The sequence below is a fragment of the Triticum urartu genome, chromosome 7 (genome assembly GCF_003073215.2).
Source record: "Triticum urartu cultivar G1812 chromosome 7, Tu2.1, whole genome shotgun sequence".
Classification (NCBI taxonomy): domain Eukaryota; kingdom Viridiplantae; phylum Streptophyta; class Magnoliopsida; order Poales; family Poaceae; genus Triticum; species Triticum urartu.
Genome location: NC_053028.1, coordinates 460,215,178 through 460,231,198, shown reverse-complemented (window position 1 = coordinate 460,231,198; position 16,021 = coordinate 460,215,178). Strand labels below are relative to the sequence as shown.

General features: G+C 45.7%; 1 protein-coding gene across 1 annotated transcript; it reads left to right on the top strand.

Moving 5' to 3' along the window:
- The first annotated feature begins 10,517 nt into the window (after positions 1-10,517).
- On the top strand, positions 10,518-15,803 carry LOC125520420 (far upstream element-binding protein 1-like). The gene is made up of 7 exons (XM_048685336.1): positions 10,518-10,864; positions 11,027-11,250; positions 11,375-11,560; positions 11,668-11,763; positions 11,839-11,910; positions 11,986-12,102; positions 14,511-15,803. Exons 1-7 carry the CDS (start codon positions 10,603-10,605, stop codon positions 15,612-15,614), a joined length of 2,061 nt encoding a protein of 686 aa, XP_048541293.1. The 5' UTR covers positions 10,518-10,602; the 3' UTR covers positions 15,615-15,803.
- The last annotated feature ends 218 nt before the right edge of the window (positions 15,804-16,021 follow it).

The window sequence follows — 16,021 nt, the reverse complement described above, 5'->3', positions numbered from 1 at the left end:
CTCCATCGCTGGTTCGAGCTGCGATGACAGTGAAACTGGCCGGACCCTGCGACGTACGGCACCACTGCAGGTGCGATCTCCATTGTTACGACAGCCTTGACCATTTACTGAACCAAGTAGTAGCACATGCTACTCCCAGCTTACCAAGAAGCACTACTAATCACATCCAAGATGTGCATACACGCACCACCTCCCCTGGGTACACAGCTGCCGCAGGAGCGCTCAAGGACAGCTTGTGCACGCGGGCACGACGGCTCAGCAAAGGCAAGCGGGGACGGAGTCCGGCGCAGCTGGCAGCGATGCGCCGGGTTTCGCCGGCGCGTGGACACAACGGCGTGCTACCCGGCCATCGCGGGACGTGGCGCAAAGAGAGCCGGTCGCGACCACTGGAGTATACTGCGGCCGAAGCGGCGTGAGGCTATGTCAATTTTGGAGGCGGCGGCTCAGAGGTGCCCCGACAAATTCGCAATGGAGGGGTGGACCACGGTCAGAGGACCAGGCAGTGGCGATGAGATACGGCACCATGAATTATTGAGGCACTCCGGAATGAAGAATAGAAAGGTTGAGCCAACGATGAAAAGAATTTGAAAGATCTTGAAGAAAGACATATGACTGATGACAATCCATTTTTACGTCAAACTTGGAAAATAATTTAAGAGTAACTCCGGAAAAATTAGAAGAGTGTTAGATCCTAGGAAAAGACCTGTGGGTTAGGGCCCACTCAAAATAAACACCTTCGAACGATTACTTGAAAGGGAGATTGCACCGGTTGATTTAAATGGCTTGAATGAGATAACATCCTCAAAAGAACTTGAGCGAATTGAGAATGGAAACTTGAATCTTCTGAGATATCTTCAGCATTCTGGAACAATTGAATAGCGAGAAGTGAATGATTAAAAGGTGCACCGGCATGAGAAAACATTTGAAATGAGGAAAGGATATGATCGACAAAGCTTGACTTGAATCCACCGGAGAAGAAAGAGAACGAAGAATGATGAACTAGTAGAGCATCTTCATGAGAACCACCGGGTAAGAACATTGATTGAAAAGAATGAAGAGACTTCACATGAATAAAATGGATACTTGATTAAGATATATGAGTCCTTGAAGAAAAGGGTGGGGGGGGGGGAAAACAAAGGCAACTTGGGCAGATGGAATAAACACCGTTGAGAAAACTTAGAATTGATCTCACGAAAAATGAAATGATCAGATCCGCTTGAAGAGAAGCACGCCGGTTGAGAAGAAATTGAGATGACAAACTCGAAGATCAAGAAGGATAAGTATTCACATAGGAATATGAGAACACCGCTTAAGGAAGGTATGGAATGAACATTTGACATTGAAGCAACTCGAATACCACAAACCAAAACAAAAACAAAGGATTGGCTTGCAAAATAAGCCGAAAACAAACATATGATAGATCCCATATCATATCATGTGTCTGTTGGAAAGATATACTAGGAGCTACTTGAATTCCCACTTATAAACTCCCGAAACTTTGTGGTTATGCAATCTGGTGTTGGGGATACAGGGGAAGCATAATATCACACCCAAGCTGACAATCCCAATATCCAGCTGTATCCATCCATCAACACATAACCAAGAAACCTTCGGAAATCGTGTACCTCAACCTTCGAAAAGCATCCGTTATACTAGTTATGGCAATACTCCCGAACTTCCACCCAGTATTGGATGGCGTCGAGGTTATCTCACCAACAACTGCATAAAAGAGATTTTCGATGTTGGCGAACTTAGGTATTCCAGAACTGCAACGATAAAATTGTGATAACAATACCTCGGAGCTCAACTCCCCGGGACACTGCCACAACCCCTAAATATCAGGAGGCACCAAGAACAATGTTCTCGTCACAAGACTATCGAAACGATTCCAAGATACCCGCGTGATCCTAAATTTTTTTAGTGAAATTTGAGGAGAGGAAAGTCAAAACTTCTACGTCATGAGGCCTCACCAGAGCGACGAAGGGACTGAGGAGTAAAAAGAATCCTACTCTCCGATATATATAATTCTAAGACTCAAAACATTTTGTTCTAGACTCAACAACGTCAATGATTCGATCAAGCAGGGGGCTCCTAAGTCGGGGATGGCTCTGATTACCAACTTGTAACGCCCATGATGCAGCTATATCTCCCACATGTCGAGGCACGACTTAGAGGCATAACTGCATGGTGGTTTTGTCGCAAGAGGGGTAATCTTCACACAATCCCATGTACTGAATAAGAAAGGGATAAAGAGTTGGCTTACAATCACCACTTCACACAAATAACAAGTTAAACATACATCATCCAGAGTACAATCAAGGTCTGACTACAGAACCAAAATAAAAGAAGACAACCCCAAATGCTAGATCCCCAATCGTCCCAACTGGGCACCACTACTAATCATCCGGAAAAGTCTCATAACAACGACCAAGATCTGCATCAAGCTCCCACTTGAACTCGGTTGCGTCACCTGCACTGGTATCATCGGCACCTGCAACTGTTTGGGAGTATCCGTGAGTCACGAGGACTCAACAATCTCACACCCGCGAGATCAAGACTATTTAAGCTTATGGGTAGGATAAGGTAATGAGGTGGAGCCGCAACAAGCGCTAAGCAAATATGGTGGCTAACATACGCAAATAAGAGTAAGATGAGAAGCTACACAACGGTCGTGATGCTACAAGTGATCAAGAAGTGATCCTGAAAACTACTTACGTTCAAGCATAACACAACACCGTGTTCACTTCCCAGACTCCGCCGAAAAGAGACCATCACGGCTACACACACGGTTGATATATTTTTAATTAAGTCAAGTGTCAAGTTCTCTACAACCGGATATTAACAAATTCCCATCCGCCACGTGACCGCGGGCACGGCTTTCGAAAGTTTAAACCTTGCAGGGGTGTCCCAACTTAGCCCATCACAAGCTCTCACGGTCAACGAAGGACATTCCTTCTCCCGGAAAGACCCATTCAGGCTCGGAATCCCGGTTACAAGACATTTCGACAATGGTAAAACAAGACCAACAAAGCCGCCCGAATGTGCTGACAAATCCCGATAGGAGCTGCACATATCTCGTTCTCAGGGCACACCGGATGAGACATCCTACGAGTAAAACCAGCCCTCAAGTTTCCCCGAGGTGGCCCCGTAGTCTACTCGGTTTGGACCAACACTCAGAGGAGCACTGGCCAGGGGGGTTAAAATAAAGATGACCCTCGGGCTTGGGAAACACAAGGGAAAAGGCTTAGGTTGTTAGGAAAATGTAAAACCAAGGTTGGGCCTTGCTGGAGGAGTTTTATTCAAAGCGAACTGTCAAGGGGGTCCCATAACCCCAACTGCGTAAGGAATGCAAAATCAAGGAAGATAACACCGGTATGATGGAAACTATGGAGGCAAGAGTGGAACAAAACACCGGGCATAAGGCCGATCCTTCCACCTTTTACCAAGTATATAGATGCATTAGTTAAATAAGAGATATAGTGATATCCCAACATATCCATGTCCCAACATGGAACAAACTTCAACTTCACCTGCAACTAACAACGCTATAAGAGGGCTGAGCAAAGCGGCAACATAGCCAAACAACGGTTTTCTAGGAATGTGGGTTAGAGGCTTGACATGGCAATATGGGAGGCATGATATGACAAGTGGTAGGTAGCGCGACATAGCGTCAGAACGAACAACTAGCAAGCAAATATAGAAGTGATATCGAGGGTAATGGTCATCTTGCCTGAAACCCCGCAAGGAAGAAGAACGAGTCCAAGAAGTAGACGACCCAATGTAGTCGAACGAATCCTCACAACTCCAGAACGAAACCGAAGCTAACGATAGAAGCAAACCGGAAAGAAGCAAGCAACATGGTAAACAACCATCACATAAACATGGCATGATGCACAATTAAGAATGATGCATGTCCGATTTAAAGAACCATGGCATGGCAAAGTGCACAAACAATACTACAAATTAAGTGGAGCTCAATATGCAACGAGTTGCATATTGACGAAACACCACATGACTTATTTAGTTCTCTCTCGGTTATGTACTCATCATATTTAAATGTTGGTTAACATGGCAAGAGGTGAGGCATATATAAACTAACTATTTAGGCACTTTTAAATGAGGCCGGAAACAACAAACAACAATTTCGGAAAATTCTCATATGCAAATTTTATAGTTGGTACTGTTCTGCCCTAAACCATATTTTAGAGTTGTTAAACATGCAAAGTAATGCCACCATGTTAACCTATGCATTTTCTACCCCATTTACATATAAAGTTTATTAAATTTGGAGCTACGGTTATTTAGTTATGAAATAAATCATTTTAACATGGCATTTGAGCAACATTTAATCAAACAACATTTAAGCATTTTTAACATGGATGAAAGTGGTATATTATGAAACTAGACAAAATTCTAAGCATTTTACATATATAAATTATTTTAATATGATGCATGGTTTGTTAATTATTAAATGCATGAACAACAGGAGGTAACTATAAATCCTGGGAAATAGACAAATTAGCTGATAGGGAAAAAACGGAAGCGGGCCGAATCTGCTGGGCGCTGGGCCGGGATGTCCTCACCATGGGCCTGGGGGATGCTGGGCTACAGGAGGTCGCGGTGGGCCGGGGCGAACTGGGCCTTGGGCAGGCGGTTGGGCGTGGCTGTGGCCCACGAGGCCCGCAAGGCAGGAGGAGGCCTAGGCGGGCTAGGCGAGGGATCCTGCTCGATCCCGAGCAGGGCATGGCGCGACGGCGCTCTGCGGTGGCGACGACACGACGCAGGAGGGTCGGGGACGGGCGGCGGCTCGCCGGATCCTGCGCAGGAACGACAGGGACGAGCGTCGTCGATGGATCCAGTGGGTGGCGGAGTAGATCAGGGCGGAGGTTGCCAGATCTGGCAACGACGCGAGGTGGGGTCGAGGTCACGAGCGCGTGTGACGGCGACGGGCTTCCGGGTAGCAGAGGGCGTGGATGCGGCATGGCGCGGGGTCCCGGCCGGGTCCGGTCGCCGGAGGAAGGCAGCACGGAGATGCGGTTGTCGGAGGACGACATGGCGAGGCTTGCCGGCGGGAGGCGCTGGCCGAGCGAGGCGATGAGGACGATGGCTCGAGCGACGGGGAGGGAGGCAGACTCGTCCGGGCCCAGATGCGCTTCCCCGGGCCCGATCTGGGTCCTGGCGGGCTACGGCGGCGGGGCTGGACAGGGGCGACGTGGCCGGCTCCTGTTGGCTGCGGCGGGCGCTGAGGGGTGAGGTGGCACTCCGGGATTGGCCCTAGGGCGTGGCGGCGGCGACAAGTGGAGGCGGCGGCGACAAGTGGCGGCGGCGACAAGTGGAGGCGGCGGCGACAAGTGGCGGCGGGGTGCTGGCAGGGCGCTGAGAACAAGGGGGAGGCGGCTGGATGTGGCTGGCGGTGCGGATTTCGAGGGGGAAGGCTAGAGGTAGGTGGAGGGGCTAGGGATGCCAAATTTGGAAGGGGTGTGTTTATATAGGGAAAAGGGGGGTTAGGGGGTTTGAGGCCGTTTTGGAGCCGTTCGATCTCGATCGGACGGTCCGGAGCGGAGGGGGGTTAGATAGGTGGGCTAGTGGGCTGTGCTAGAGAGGTTGGGCTGAGATGAGAGGGAAGTAATGTAGCCTGGCAATCGTTTCCGGAGACTGAAAACGTCCGACGTTAGACCGACTATATTGCGGCCATATGTTTAATGGTTGGGCTATCAAACGAGCTCTGAGTGCGACGAAAATTGATAGGCGGTCTACCTACACTATAATAAGACCGCACGCCAACTTTCAACCCATTACGAGAACATTTTCCGGACACTTATAAAATATTATTTCGGGTGTGTCGCCGGCGCGTGCGAGTGTGTCTGGGCTCAGAACGGACAACCGAAAGAACTGGGGAACCCGGACGAATGCAAGTTTTTAAAACATGATGATGCAATGCACATGATGGCATGGAAAGATGCAACACGCAAACAAATGACAAGGCAACAACAGCGAATAACTGGGAGACACCTGGCGCAACGGTCTCGGGACGTTACATATTGATCTACAACATAGATACGCAAAACTATCAAGACTAAGTTCATGATAAATTAAGTTCAATTAAACATATTACTAAAGAACTCCCACTTAAATAGACATCCCTCAAGACATCTAAGTAATACGTGATCCAAATCATCTAACCCATGTCCGATCATCACGTGAGATGGGGTAGTGATCAATGGTGAACATCTCTATGTTGATCATATCTACTATATGATTCACATTCAACCGTTTGGTCTCCAGTGTTCCGAGACCATGTATGTACATGCTAGGCTCGTCAAGTTTAACCCAAGTATTTTGCATGTGTAAAACTGTCTTACACCTGTTGTATGTGAATGTAGAGTCTATCACACCCGATCATCACGTGGTGTCTCGAAACGACGAACTATAGCAATGGTGCATACTCAGGGAGAACACTTTTATCTTGAAATTAAGTGAAGGGATCATCTTATAATGCTACTATCGTTCTAAGCAAAATAAGATGCATAAAAGATAAACATCACATGCAATCAAAATATGTGACATGTTATGGCCATCATCTTGTGCTTTTGATCTCCATCTCCAAAGCATCGTCATGATCTTTGTCGTCACCGGCTTGACACCTTGATCTTCATCGTAGCGTCGTTGCATCAAGGTCGTCACGCCAACTATTGCTTTTACAACTATCGCCAACGCATAGTGATAAAGTAAAGCAATTACATGGCGCTTGCACTTCATACAATAAAGAGACAACCCTAAGGCTCCTGCCGGTTGTCGATACTACAAAACATGATCATCTCATACATCAACATATATCACATCATATCTTGACCATATGACATCACAACATGCCCTGCAAAAACAAGTTAGACGTCCTCTACTTTGTTGTTGCAAGTTTTACATGGCTGCTATGGGCTTCTAGCAAGAACCGTTCTTACCTATGCATAAAACCGCAATGGATTCATCAAGTTTGCTGTTTTAACCTTCTTCAAGGACCGGCCATAGTCAAATTCAATTCAACTAAAGCAGGAGAAACAAACACCCGCCAGCCACCTTTATGCACAACTAGTTGCATGTCAGTCGGTGGAACCATCTCATGTGCGTGGACATGTAAGGTTGGTCCAGACCGCTTCATCCCACAATACCGCTGAATCAAAATAAGACGTTGGTGGCACACAGTACGACTATCACCGCCCACAACTCCTTGTGTTCTACTCGTGCATATCATCTACGCATAGACCTGGCTCATGATGCCACTGTTGGGAATCGTTGCATGGAAAACAAAAAAAATTCTACGCACACGCAATGATCTATCCATGGAGATGCATAGCAACGGGGGGAGAATGTGTCTACGTACCCTCGTAGACTGTAAGCGGAAGTGTTTCACAACGCGGTTGATGTAGTCGAATTTCTTCATGCTTCAACCGATCAAGTACCAAACGCATGACACCTTCGCGTTCTGCACACGTTCAGCTCGGTGACGTCCCTCGCCTTCTTGATCCAGCAAGACATCGAGGTAGTAGATGAGTTCTGTCATCACGACGGCGTGGTGACGGTGAAGTGATCTCCGCAGGGCTTCGCCTAAGCACTACGAAAATATGACCGGGGGTGTAAACGTTTGGAGGGGGACGCCGCACACGGCTAACAATTGTCTTGTGTGTGCTAGGAACCCCCTCATCATATATATAGGTGGGAGGGAGAGGGGAGAGGCCAAGGGGCGCCCCAAGTAGGTCCGAATCCTACTTGGGCTCCCGCCCTTGGTCGCGCCCCCCTGCCATGTTTGTTGGAGGGGGAAGGAAAGACGGGGGGGGGGGGGGGGGGAAGGAAGGGGGAATCCTATTCCTCTCTTTCCTTTCCCTTCCACTCTTTCCTTCTCCGCCTAGGCCAGCCCATATGGGGGCGTACCATCCCCTTGTGGCTGGTGTGTTTCACCTCTTGGCCCATAAGGCCCATATCTTTTGTCGGGGGTGTCCGAAACCCCTTCCGGTGACCCGATAAGTACCCGGTACCCCGGAAACACTTATGGTGTCCGAATACCATCGTCCTATATATTAATATTTACCTCTCGACCATTTCAAGACTCCTCGTCATGTCTGTGATCTCATCCGGGACTCCGAACAACATTCGGTCACCAAATCACATAACTCATATAATACTGTATCGTCATCGAACGTTAAGCGTGCAGACCCTACGGGTTCGAGAACTATGTAGACATGACCGAGACACCTATCCGGTCAATAAACAATAGCGGAACCTGGATGCCCATATTGGCTCCTACATATTCTACGAAGATCTTTATCGGTCGAACCGTTATGACAACATACGTAATTCCTTTTGTCTATCGGTATGTTACTTGCCCGAGAAATCTTCGCCGAGACAAGCTTCGATTTACAAATATGTGCATTTTTAAACGACATATGAATACCGTTTTGAACAATTAAAAAACATAGAAATCTTAGAGTATAGAATTCCTATATGAAACTTTTCTTTGTCATGGTTTGGATCATAGGGAATTGACATTCCATGTTCCTTCGAAATTCCTATGGAATCGGCTATTTTGGAGAATAACAAGGCCCGTTATAGCGTCAAAACTCAAATACATATAAATTGAAATGTTATGTACCTAAGGGTGGTCATAATGGGGAGTAATTTAGACTAGTGTCATGCATATGTCACTAGTATATGTTACTACCCTCATCGTGCAACGTGCCATGGAAGTAGTATCATAACATTGCCACATCGTTATACAATTGTGAATGGAACCACCTGAACATGTAATCATGCATGGGAGAATGCCCACCACAATATTCAACCATGCATGGAAAACCGTTTTCATCTTAATCAGACTTTTACATTCAATAAATACAGTTAAAAAACATTCAATAAATACAGTTAAAACTACATACTCATGACACTAATTATTCAAAGTCATTACATCAATCCCTCATACAAATGCATAGGATTGCAAGGCTATGCCTTAACCCGTTGTCTTTTCGAACTAATCACACATGGCGATGAGATCGCAAGAGAAAATGATTGAAGGAGACATAAAGATGAATACTTATTTGATAATATGTCCTACAATGATTGTCGGATGCGATAACAACTACAATATAACTATACTGGAGGGGAGATGTTTGCGGCAATGGTGATGGCGGCGGTATGATGATGAGACGGGGAATGACGACAACTAGGGTTAAAAATGGCTTGTAATTATCGAATGATGTTCTCGACGCTCTCCTGTTGAGATTTTGGTGTTGTCCCAATTATAATAGTGGGAGGGTTTGGACTTCACGGAGCTGCCATCACTTGGTTGGAGCACGTGCACTCACACCAAACGCCGTCTTGCGCTTTGGATAGATTGTTGCGCTTCTGATTTCCTTCATTCATTCTCCATTTTTTGTTTCCTTCTAAGTGATGATTTATCTTTATATTTGGCATATATTTTCATGTGTAACAAATTAAACCAAGGATTCCACGATCTCTCGCATCCATTAGTCATTAAGTGGCGTATCAGAGTGATTTTTTCAAAATAAAAAAAACAGTTTAAGCAATGGCAGGATGAGCACAAAAATGTCCCTCATCACTTGGCTGTGTAAAGCACCACTACTAGTTTTGTTTCTGGTGATGGTGGTGATGGCGTGCACGATGATCGACTACGAAGATACAATGACGATGTACATTTTGTGATAGTTGGGGCTTGAAAACTATTGTCGGCATGTATATTTTGATGAGGTAGTATATATTAAACCCTTCACACTGATGGCGAACTTGTAATGGTAGGATTACACCCTTTTTTTATGTGGTGCTAGGATGATGTTAGGCCCCTCCCAATGCTCCACCTTGTACATGTGCTAAGGTTGCCAACTAAGCAAAAAATATGATGTGGCATGCTAGTTAAGAAGAGAGAGAGTAGTATGATGACCCCAGGAAGAAACGATGCTAAGCACGTGAACCTAGATGGAAGCACAATTCTGAGTCTACAACGAATTAAATGCACGAAGCTTAGCACCCAAAAACTTAGCACCTTTGCATTGTGGACTTGAGTTGTCAAGACATTTAATATGCTTAGCACCTCATCTAAGCACCTTTGCATTGAGGGATGTCTTATAGTAGCTAGGATGGACTTGCTCTGCATTTATGACCATGCATGCCTAAGTTTTTTTTTTCTATTCGTGTTTAGTGTGTTAGTGTGCTTGCTCTTTTGTCATGCAAACACATTGTTGACGACACTTCAAGGCAATGCTGAACCAGGCACAATAAGAATGAAAAACATATATAGAAGTACAAGAGAAAAGTAAAAAGTGCTTTGTTTTTCCAATTACGTTTTTCATTTATAGCGTGCTTGACTTTCCCCTCAAATCAAAAAAGAAAAAAGAAAAAACTTGCGAACTAAGTCAAATACGTGTCTATCCATGGCGCACGTAATATCCCGAGCTTAAAAGTAAAATACGCCTCCGACCACGCTTTTATATAACCAAGACAGGTCGGGGCACGGGCTCCTTCTCTCGCATATCCCCACAGGCGCCTCCAGACCCCCGTACGAATACCGGAGCCCTCGAACCGCAAACCCTAATCCCCATGGCGGACTCCGACGCATCGGCGGCGCCGCCAGAGGTAGCGACCGAGATGAAGATTCCAGTCGTAGACCTCACCGACGCCGTGCAGGAAGACGCTGCACCAGACCCTGCGGCGGCCGCCCCCACGCAGGAAGAGGAGCCATCAGAGGTTGCCGAGGCCGAAGGCGACCACAAGAGGAAGCTCGAGGAGGTCGACGCGGGCGCGGAGGCCAACGGCGCCGGGGAGGACGCCAAGCGACCGCGCGTGGAAGGCAACGGCGCAGGTTAATCTCTCTCGCGCCCCACCCCCTCTCTATCCACGTGTGCGGTTGTACCTAGGGTTTACTGTCTCGGCGACGATTCTAGCTTGTCAAACATGGTCGGTTCGTCTTAAGCCTGGATCGTAATCCGTCTGCTGATCCGTTCGTTATCTCTGTTGGGATCAGATGCCGTGCAAAACAGTGAGTCCTCCGAGAAGCCCGAGGAGCCAGTCGCTGTGATTACTGAGGGGGCGGCAGATGCCGAGGTTGCTCCTGCTGGTGATCTGCAGACAAGTTATGAGGTCAAGCCACAAGAGACTGCAACTGAAGCACCGCCACAACAGCAAGAAGGCGATGCAACCGGTGCCCTGCAGGAGACTACCCGCCTAATTGATGTGCCCAATACCAAGGTATAACCATTGGCTTCGATGAAATCTGTTTTTTGGGGCCAGTGTTGCATCAAACACAGAAATTCGTGTCTACTACTGATTTACACACATAATTTGCTTATGCTGATGGTGGAAATTCATGCAGGTCGGCGTTCTAATAGGAAAAGCGGGTGAAACAATCAGAAACCTGCAAATGAGCTCGGGCGCAAAGATCCAAATTACAAAGGATGCAGATGTTCCTTCAGATGCCACGACTCGTCCAGTCGAATTGGTTGGAACTACCGAGAGTATTGACAAGGCTGAGCAGCTTATTAAGAGTGTTATAGCTGAGGTATGCTAAATGTATCAACTTACTCAGGTGTTTGAAGTAGTTTATGTTCGCTGAACTTATATTGGTAAAAGTTACATCTAAGGCTCTATCCAATGCATATATTCCAGGCTGAGGCTGGCGGTTCCCCTGCCTTGATAGCCAAAGGTTTCGGGTCTGGTCAGTCAGGTTCAGAGCAGTTTGAGATGCTAGTCCCTGATAATAAGGTTAGTTTTCAATGTTGGTGATGAATCCAACTGTTTCGTTTGCCTAACTCTTCTCTGATCTTATCAATTTCGTAGGTTGGTTTAATTATTGGAAAAGGAGGTGAGACAATTAAAAACCTGCAAACCCGATCGGGTGCTCGAATCCAGGTAGATAGTTTGCATTTTAAACAATTATAGCTTATGTCAACTGAGGCTTGAGGGCGGCGGTAAATGTTAATGTAGTTAATTCCTCAACATCCTCCGGCGGGTACTACACTGACCGAAAGGACTGTACGTGTTACTGGCAATAAGAAGCAGATAGAAGCTGCAAAAGAGTTGATTAAGCAAGCTATGAGTCAGGTGATGTAACCCTGCTTTGTGCTTTTTTGCTCCATTATTGCTGTGATGAAGCCTCTGATGCTTGAGGCTGATGTGATCCTGCTTTATGCCTTTTATCATTCATCTGTGCAGTGAGCAACTCAGTAATGCTTCATTCTGTCTATTGTCCATATGTACACTTGTGCTGTGATTACCTGCATGATGCTTATGCCCCTATGATAAACATAGTGATATTGAATTTAGCGTTGTCGCCAAAATATCAAGTTTGTGTATTATGCTACTTGGTACGAAATCATAGCATGTATGATTGCCTGTGTATTTCATTTCTACCTTGTCTGATTGGTACAACTGGCTTTTTCTATGTCACCATTTTGGTAGTTAATTATATGCTATTCATGGTGCTATGCTAATGCTGCTAATAAATGTGATGCACTTAATCATCTTAACTTTTCAAAACTTTGTTGTCAATTATGTTCAAATTGCCTTGTCTATGAATAAGACTGGAGATGTTTTGCCTGAAAGGAGTCTCCCATTAGTTGTTTTTTGGAGTAAAACCTTTTATATTCTGATAATAGAAATTGAAAATTGTCCTAGTTTATGCCATTTTTGTAACTTGCGTTGATGCTCCCATTTTAACATTTGTGGCTGTTTCATTCCAACTCTGCATCTTGTAAATTTGAACATTGTTCATGTGTATATGAGCACACTTTAGCGCAAGTGCATTCTTGATTAAATAGCAATCCGAAAATAGTCACTTTATCGTGCTTGGGGTGTTTTATATTGCCCCTTGCCCATTTATGGAATCTGAAGTATGACTAGACTAATCTGTGTCTTCTTTAATGGGCCTGTATGACATTCTTGATATATAGAAGTGCCTAACTGGACTGGAAGGTAAGTTCTCCGTTTGCCCTACTTTCCTTGATCGATCAATCAGTCAGTGACATGCAATCGGCTTGTGGGTTATTGTGGGTTGTAGTAGGTTCACCCACATAATTTTATTGTGGGTTATTTGTTACTGTTAGAGCTATATTCTCCACCAAATTTTGCCCTGAAATATTTAGTATGTATTTTGCCCTGAAATGTCTAGTATGCCACCTTTTGTTCTGCATGTCACTATAAAATTTTGAGTGTTGCCTGCAACCTGCCAATCATGTTATTGTGCTTGATGTAGTATCAGTACGAAACATAATGTGCAGCATCGATTATATTTAGAAACAAAATTAGGAACTAGGAATAAATGGTTCACCACCAGTTAATATTGAATGGTTTTGTATTTTGGACCTAGGAAAGTTGGATACAGTTACAGAAACAATAATAGAAGAGTTCATGGTTCTAGTGTAACTGGACTGCCCTCAATGTTTTTACCTGATCCTTGGCTCTGGCTTCACACATGGTTTGGTCAATTAGCCTCTTGCTAACTCTAGATAAAATCTGATACTGTTTCCTACATCGGAAGTCGTAGCTGACACATCAGGTTATCTCCCTTCCAGTTTCCGTGAATTATCTTTTGTTGAAGGTGCCAATTGGAGTTGGCTGGGTATACCAATGCAGATTCAGCTAGGCCTTCCTGATGGGGTCATCTCCTTCATCCGTTGCATCACAGCAGAGGGATATTGATCATTGTCCCTTGCCCTCGTATGGTTTTTGTAGTCGGGGTAACTGGTAAGGCTGCTTATGGCTGAAATGGAAAGAAAAACCAATCCTGCATTGGAAGACTGCACCAATTGTATCATTGCCATGCCAAGGATACTGCATCACCATGTCTAGGTTTGCTAAACTAAATTGTTTGCAACTCTCTGTTGTCTGCAGAACCACTTCTCTATAGTCGAAAAGCTGTGAACTATGTCACATCATTTGTCTTAGTTTTATGATGTGTTACCCCCCCACAACTGCAGTCCCTGTCTGTCCCTTTATGAAGTTTGGGCTAATTAACCTTGTTATCATGTCAGTGCTTCGTATGTGATCTTGCCATGTTTTTTTATTTCTGAACTGTATGGAGATGTGGAAATATGTTGAATTGTAAACATTGTTTCTTTCAATCTGTGAAGCTCTTGTTCCCTTAATTCTACTGAATGTGATGATTGTTGGTATTTGCATTCTAATACTAGTGTCTCATCTCATTGACATTATGTGTTTATTCATGGATGGTTGATTCTATTGCCCTTTGTGTTGCACTTTTCACTTTAGATGTCCACATAAGGGTATGAAATGTTATAAGATGCATACTTGTATTTTTTCTCTTGGAAGACTACTTTATTTGAATGCTGTAGCTATGAAAAGTTTTTTACTAGCACGAACTTGCAGGTTTATTGGTGTACAACTTTGATATGACAGTTATCCTTCTATGATGTTGTTATACATCTTATATCCAGCCTTTGTCTTTGCCATTTACTTTTCTTGTTTGGTTTCTAACATACTTTTATATACAGACATTTCCAAGAAACACAACTCAGTCTGGTGGCTATGGTCCGCAACATCACAACCCTCAGGGTCATGGCCCAGCTTCTCAGTGGGGGCCACGGTCTCAACCTCAGCAGTATGGATATCCACCAAGAGGGCCTCCTCAGAACGCGCCATACTCTCAACCCCCTTATGGTGGTTACCCACAGCAGCCACCACCAAGAGGTGGCATGGGCTGGGACCAGAGGCAGGGCCCTCCGCCTCACCAGGGTGGTGGTTATGACTACTACAAACAGGGATCTCAACCTTATGAAAGCCAGCCACCAAACTACCCCCCTGGACCAGGTAACTACAACAGCTATGGCCCATCACAAGCTCCAAGCTATGGACAGCCTCAGTATCCGCAGTCTGCACCTCCACAGAACTATGGCCCTGGATATGGTGATCCTAGGTACAGTGCTCCAGCTCCAGCCCAGCAGTACTATGGGCAGCCACCAGCCGGTCCGCAGCAAGGCTACCCTCAACAGCCAGATCCTTATGCTAGACCTCCATATGGTGGACCTGGACAATGGCCACCCAGAGGCAGTGCACCTGCAGATGGTGCTTACCAGGCACCACCGCCTGCATCTTATGCTCCGCCAGCCCAGCAACCTCCTGCTTATGGTCAAACATACCCAACTGGACCTGATGGGTATGCTCAGCAGGGTTATTCACAGCAGGGTGGGCAAGGGCAAGGGCCAGCAGCATATGGTCAGACTGCTCCGGCAGGACCAGGGTACAGTCAACAAGGCGGCTATGCGCAGTATCCTGCATCACAGCCAGCATACGGTGATCAGTCAGCTCAAAACAATGCAAACTATGGTTATCAGGGAGCCCCAGCTGATCCCAACTATGGAAATGCCTACCCACAGTCAGGATATGCTGCTGCACCGACAACTGGTCAGCCTGGATATGGTCAGGCAGGATACACTCAGCCACCAGCTACAAACCCACCAAGTTATGATCAGTCTGCGCCACCAGCAGCTCAAAGTGGCTATGCTGCACCTGCTGCAAACCCACAGCCTGCGGTTGCAAAGGGCGTGTCACCTCAGCCTGCTGCTGCTGCTGGATACGGCGGGCAGTGGACTGCCTGACTTCTGTTCCAAAGCCCTGCTGACAGCAAGATATATTTGAAAGCTATATATGTTTTGTCACCTGCTGCTTTAAATCTTTGCGATGTTCCGCCAGGCTTGCCTTCTAAAAGTTTATACTCTCTGTAGTACTAGTAGATTGTTATGTTAACTTTGAACTTCTTGAGTTGAAAAGAGAACCTGGTTAGCTTATTGCCTGTGAGAGTAATTTCTGCATGTCTTGCTTGTTTCATGTTGGTTTTGTTGTGCTTTAGCTATGTTCATTCTTCTGCTTGCTGAAGCAATTTTGACTTCTGTTTAGGGTTTCGGCCCCTTTATTAATTTTAGTGACACTATATACTGTGCTGATTTTTCTTGTAGAATGTCTCCCGAGCCTTCTAGTGTCAAAAACGGAGGGAGTACTTGTCAGC